The sequence below is a fragment of the Idiotropiscis lumnitzeri genome, chromosome 7, assembly GCF_059441095.1.
Source record: "Idiotropiscis lumnitzeri isolate Australia: NSW breed Sydney's pygmy pipehorse chromosome 7, RoL_Ilum_1.0, whole genome shotgun sequence".
NCBI lineage: Eukaryota > Metazoa > Chordata > Actinopteri > Syngnathiformes > Syngnathidae > Idiotropiscis > Idiotropiscis lumnitzeri.
In genome coordinates, this window is record NC_142397.1 from 2438122 (window position 1) to 2444554 (window position 6433).

At 44.0% G+C, this 6433-nt stretch overlaps 1 protein-coding gene across 1 annotated transcript; it reads left to right on the forward strand.

Annotated features, from left to right (window-relative positions):
- The first annotated feature begins 4005 nt into the window (after window positions 1–4005).
- Window positions 4006–5751, forward strand: fam181b (family with sequence similarity 181 member B). The gene has a single exon (XM_088301061.1). The coding sequence runs from the start codon at window positions 4076–4078 to the stop codon at window positions 4964–4966; it is 891 nt and encodes a 296-aa protein (XP_088157187.1). The 5' UTR covers window positions 4006–4075; the 3' UTR covers window positions 4967–5751.
- The last annotated feature ends 682 nt before the right edge of the window (window positions 5752–6433 follow it).

Genomic DNA, 6433 nt, shown 5'->3' on the forward strand with positions numbered 1-6433 from the left:
ATTTGCGATTTGACGTAGTCACGTTCGCTACGTGTGATGCATTCAGGGGCACTCTGTGAATGAGAGTGAATGTTTTTCTTTTTCTTCCCGTAAATAGTTGTAGAATTGTATTCCCAGGAAGGTTGTTTGTAATAATATATTCAAGTTAAAACACTATACGATCACACTTATAATAAGGACTTTATTTAATTTAATTTTATATGATCAGACTTTATTTGTTGCTTTTTGTTGTATATATATATATATATATATATATATATATATATATATATATATATATAGTTTGAGTCTATTTGTTGAGAGACTATATATCACTTTGATTGACTTGTGAAGGTATATATTTTTTATTCATTTTTCGCTAAATATTGTTTCATAGCATATTTGTCTCGTGATAAATACAATTTTACAATTCCATTTAATAGCAGGCCTGGGTAGATCTTTGTCATGTTTGAAGCATCCAGAGCGAGCGGGAACAATGGCAGCGAAATTTAATAAAAGTCGGCAGTCGGAGGAAGCCAATAACACCAGTGGCGGGAGGTTATTGCCATCTGACCCCGTCCTGCGGGATCCCTCTCCCCGGTGACCATTCACTTTTGTTCCGCCTGCTAGCAATATTATTAATACAGCTCCCGAGGGGGGTGATTGAAGGTTAAAAGCCAGATGGGTATGGAGTTCACTGTCGTAAAATCGTCTCCCATGTTATTGAGCACCCCTGAGAAAAAAATATATTACCTGTATCATGCCATTAATTTTTCTTTTGTCATTCAGCTGCTTCCACATTTCTCATAATCAAAACACAAAAGATTTACAAAATTCAGGAAACATTGCCAGTATTTCCATTCCAGTGAGGGTTAAAAAAAAAAATCCCAATTATTCTTATTCCAAAATCAAGTGCTGGTATGCTGCAGCAAAAAAAAAAAAAGCTGGACTTGTTGCTGACTTTTCAGACGCCGAGATATACTGCCCGTTGCGGGGGAGGACCGTCGGGGTCCCCGCCACCCAAAGGCCCTCCTTTAAAAAAAAAAAAGTTTTCTCAGGACTGGAAGGGGTCGTTTATTCCGCTGGCATCTGACAGTGGCCATCAATCAAAGGTGTTATTTAGTATTCACCGGAGGCCAAACGCGGGAGTGCGTTGCGACCACACACACACACATACACACACATGATATAGGAAGAGATTAAAGCTTAGGGGTGTCACATGGAAGAAAGGAGTTGCGTCGCTTCTGAATCATTAAATTCGCTTGGGATTGGATGGCTCATGCTGAACATATCGCCGAATAAGGATACGTGTGTGTGCCCTTAACAACTTTTTGTGTTGTTTGTTGGCTTGGTGAAGGTGCGTAAGAGTAGATCGAAAATTCTGAAAGGGTCAGAAAAAAAAGTTTTTAAAAATGCAGTGAAAAGAGTTTTTTCACCTGGAACAGATTTTAGCCTCTTCAAAGGATTTTCCCCCCAAAATTCCTCCCTCCCACAACAAAACCAATCTTGCACCGTAACCTTGTGGCCTTTATGCAACAATGGCGAGCTTGTTTCCGGGATGTGTGCGTCATGCTCCACCAATGTCAATGACCCACCGGCGCAACCCCCCCCCCCGAAAGTCTTATCCTCCCAAAAAAGATTGCAAAGATGGAGGTGGTTGGGTTTGGTTTGGGGCGGGTGGGGTGTTAACCTCCGTGACTGCAATGACACCATTTTGTCATAATCCTGTCAAATGGATTTCAATGAGCGTAAAGTGGCAGCAATGCCATGCATCGCAATGTTCAAATTGGCCTGACAAACTCGAAATCTGACTAGCAACAACGAGTGGCGTCACCTGGAAAAAATTTTCATCATTCAAACATAAAATAAAATAAATAGAATAATGTTTTAATTAATCTCATATAAAAAAAGTGGTTATAACGCATTTCTACTTGATCTGTGAACCTCTTTTTTTTCCTTTAGTAGCCCAACATATTTATGAGTTGGCTTTTATGACTTCACCCGAATTGATATATTTTTCTTGACTGAACATCCCCTCCATCATTTGCTCAAAAAATTTCGATGTTTTTGTCCACAAGCAAAAGCCATGTCAAGTATAAAAATATCACTAGTGATAGGAAAATGAAGCTTCAAATTTGCTTCATGAACCAGTTGTTGTATTTTTGGAGTCCTGTAGATGGCACTGTTGCTTTAAATAAAAGGTTTAAAAAATGCTTTCAGCCCGATGTTGAACAGAGAGCGCCATCTACTGGAGTCCAAAAATACCGCAACTGGTTCATGAAGCAAATTTGAAGCATCTATGTTGAACTGAGTGGAGGAGCTTCATCTAATCAGGCCATGGACTTGTCAAACAGAAAAAAAAAAAAAAAGATTGCACTGTCGCCATCTTGTGGCACGTATACGCAATTACGAGCCTTTTTGCGTCATGACTCAGTTTCCATCCCCTGCTAAGAGCAGCCACTATTTGTATTTTTCTGGTAGTAAATTCTCAGAAAGAAAAACTTTCTCATCTGAAGAAAGAAATCCAATCCGGGGGGGCGGAACCAAAGCTTTTTTCATTTGATTTTTACAGGAAAAAAAGGGGAATCAATTAAAATGAGATATTATTATTATTTTTTTGGGGCGACAAAACATACTCGCATCACACAGCTCTAGATCTAATTAGATCAGCACTATCACTTTCACGGTCACCCCCCCTTTTTTTTTTTCTCCCTCTCTCCTGCAATTAGCATGAGAAAGAATGTTTAACAGCCTGGCTTCATCCCTCCAACTCCAAAACACCTCACCTCAAGATGCACTGTTTCCAAGAGGAGCCAGATGAATTATTCAACGAGCGACTGGCACAAAATAGTTAAAGTGGATCTTTAAAGCAGACTCCCCCCAAAAAAAAAGAGAAAAACGCCGCTGGCAAGCAACATGGCGGCCCCTTTCAATGGCTGGCAAGGCGACTTCCTGTAAAGACGCCCCCGCCGAGGCTTCATACGCGGGATTTCTGTCAAAGTCAGCTTCGGCACTCTTCTGGCCTGCGTTTTTTTTTTTAATTTAACAGCTCCGGCAGCTTTTCCAGTTAAATGGACTGTTCCATTATTGGAGGCGCATTTTAGCGAGGGGCTGTGAGGTGCAATTTAATGAATCTCCGGCACAAAGCTCCCATTCAGCCGGCCCGTCGAAGAATGGGGGCTATTTAGACCCTGTAGGGCTTTATGTCAAAGGCGGCCCCATAATAGTTGTCAGGCCGGGGCCGAAATTCCCACTGGCCTGGGAATGCACCAGAAATCAACTTTATGTCACAGGCAGATTAAGACACAAGCAGGCACCAAAATGTTTGGGGCCAAATCGCCGCATCTGTTTGGGCGCTCGCATTTTCCCACGATGAGCAGGCTCGCTCGTTACTGTATCGAGCGGGACAAAAGACGCTCGAGTTGAGTTTGGTCGTCCCGACAGAAAGATGGGATGGATTCTATTCATGACGGGTCACGTTTCGTTTTGGCCAGATTGTGAATCAAAACGATGAGAGAGTCTCATCTTGTGGGTTTTAGTGCAATTATGACTAGGCTGTTGTCATCATTTTCAGTTTTGGAATAAATTGTGCTGTCTGAATAGTTTTTCTTGGACTTCCTTTTGGCCGGGAGGAATTTTCTGGTTTGTGTTCAAAACAGTAAATAAAGTAGGCCTAGTTAAATCTTTTTTTTTTTTCAGTTTTTCCCGGAATTCTAATGAGCGCAAAAGGGATAAAAATCTTTGTAGTTTTTTTCCACGTCGTCTTGACTAGGCGTGAGCGCGCACACCGACTCAAACGACAGAGGAGTGTTCCTAAGCGAGCTCATTGTCCATCGCTCAGCGTGGAATCTCAAACAAAATCCCTCGGGGGATGCAGGTGGCTCCGGGACAAGCAAAGAGTTAAGTCCTGCACTCTTTGAAGGGGGAAACACCCCCCTCCTCCTTCTTCTGACATCACGGGGTCCGGCCCCCTGAAAGATCCCCTCGCTCCACTCGCCGTCCCCTCACTTGTGCTCCGGAATGTCGAGCGGCATCGGGACGGTGGGGATTATGATCTGAGGAACTGGTCTGGATCGCGGCAGGGCGAGGGTGAGGAATGGCCGCCATCATGAACCCGCCGTTCATGAATTTCTGCTTCCCGGGCTCGGCGATGGACGGGGGTCTCCTGGGCGAGCCGGAGAAGGATGAGGACTACAAGGAGACCACCAGGGAGCTGCTGAGCTTCATGGACTCGGCCTCCAGCAACATCAAGCTGGCCTTGGACAAGCCGGTCAAGTCCAAGAGGAAAGTCAACCACCGCAAGTATCTGCAGAAGCAGATCAAGAGGTGCACCGGGATCATCAGCGTCGCGGATTCGCCGGGGAAGGGGTCGGCTTCCTCCCCGCCGGCGGGCAAGACCGTCCCCAAGCGTGACGGGGTCCAGGCCAGCCTGCAGAACCGCAGCCTGGCCGCCCTCTTCAGCCCCGCCAAGGAAATCCGAGGTGAGAAAGCCAGGAAGCCGCCCCTGCGCCACCGCAACCTGCCACCGTCCTTCTTCACCGAACCGGCAAACTGCTCCAAGGTCGACCCGGTGGCAGGAATGTCGCTACGGGATCTGGAGAGAGCCAACCCGGAGGCTGCCGACTTCTTTGACCTTCTGGGACCCGACTACGTCAGCATGGCAGCCGAGCAGGAACTCTACCAAAGTGGGCCGGGTCCAGACGCCGCCGCCGCCGCCGCCGCCGCCTCCTACGACGGCCACCACTTTGTCGGCGGTCTCCTTTACCCGGAGTCGTGGACTAGCGGCTCACCTCCGCTAAGCAGGAAGCCCCCGACTCCCGCCCAGCCGCCGCTATACTGCCACCCGGAGGCCGCTGCCCCTGCGGGCGTGGAGGATAACGCGCTGTGCTCGTTAGCCTTCTCCAACTTTTTCACAGACTGCTCCGTACCTCAGCTCAACTACGACTTAAGCAGTGACTACAACAGGACTCATTATTCATCTCTATGAGAAAAGAATTATTATAAATCATAAAATATTTTTTACAGCGTTCCGTTTTTATGGCAATGACAAATGAGTTGGAACAAATTTTAGTCCATCGCTAACCTACGCTAATGCAGAAATTATAATTTCAATCAGTATTTGTATGAAAAACACTTCCATCCTAAATATAAAACAATAAAATGAGAAATGGCAAGTACAGCCGTGACTGAGCGTGCTGCCTCGTATTTTGTTCTTGAAATGGAAAAAAAAAAGAAATGGAAAAACAAAGTCTAAAATTCGTATTTATGGACCGTCGTGAAGCTAGCACCCAAGCTACGCAGTCCCAAATTCTAAATATAGAATTTATGGTAAATGAACATTTGAGTGTTTGCATACAAACTCTGCCAATGTGATGAGGAAATGTTTACATCAAACTACAAAGTGACAACGTTTGCCACACAATTAATCCTGCAGTTTATTTCAAGATGCTAGCAGTAGTTAGCGGTTAGCATTCACATTTACGGGCTTGTTTCTTTCGCTTCTGGACTTTGATGACTTTTAAAGGCGTTCATTTTATAGTTTCCCGTGTCGTAAAACTGCCCGAGGAGCCCTCATGCCAACAAAACTTCATCCCCGATGAATTCCCGACTGAGGCTTTGAATTGTTGCACATTTGAGAGTCGTCTGGTTGAGTTAAATGGAAGATGAGGCTGCATAAATCGCACTCAATCTGATCAGCATAAATGTGTTTTCCATTTTGACGAAGCTCTGATGAGGATCACTTAATTTTGCTTTGATCAGATCTTAAAAACAAAATGGGAAGAATTGTGTTCAATTCATTTTGAATCTATTTTAGATGATGTCCCGAGATTTAATAAAGCTGGTCTTTATTGCTGTGTAAACTGTGGCTGATTTATTTATTTTTCCCCACTGATAGAAGTGACAAAGTACCAGGAGCGATGTTTATAAATTATCCATCTTAGAGTAGTAATTTCTTTAATTTTTTTAAATGACATGCGATGATTCAATTGTAGTCTTCTGACGTTTAAACTATAAGTACAAAAGACATTCCGGGCTGCTTTTGTGGATTTATCCTCCACCACTGGCTGTGAATAACTCAAAATAACCAATTATGAAAATGAAGAGTCTTCTAATGATTGTAATTAGGATGTAAAATGACAAAGCAGGGGCTGTAATGGTGAAATGCCATTCTTTTAGATGTCATAAATAAGTACATGAAACAGATCCAGAGTTATTGGTAGATGACCAAATAATTACTGAATTCACTTGAAAGAATGACCCCCTCAAATTAAAGCCCCAAATCTACAGTTTGATAGCCCCCCCACCAAAAAAAAAAATGGTTGGAGCCAAAAACACACCTGGAAGGAATCACCCAAGAAGTTGACGTCGACGATCGCATTCATTCCACCCAAGTATGTCGCCCCCTGTCGTCTGCTTTGTGGAATTACAACAAGAGGCTCAATGATGATGACAA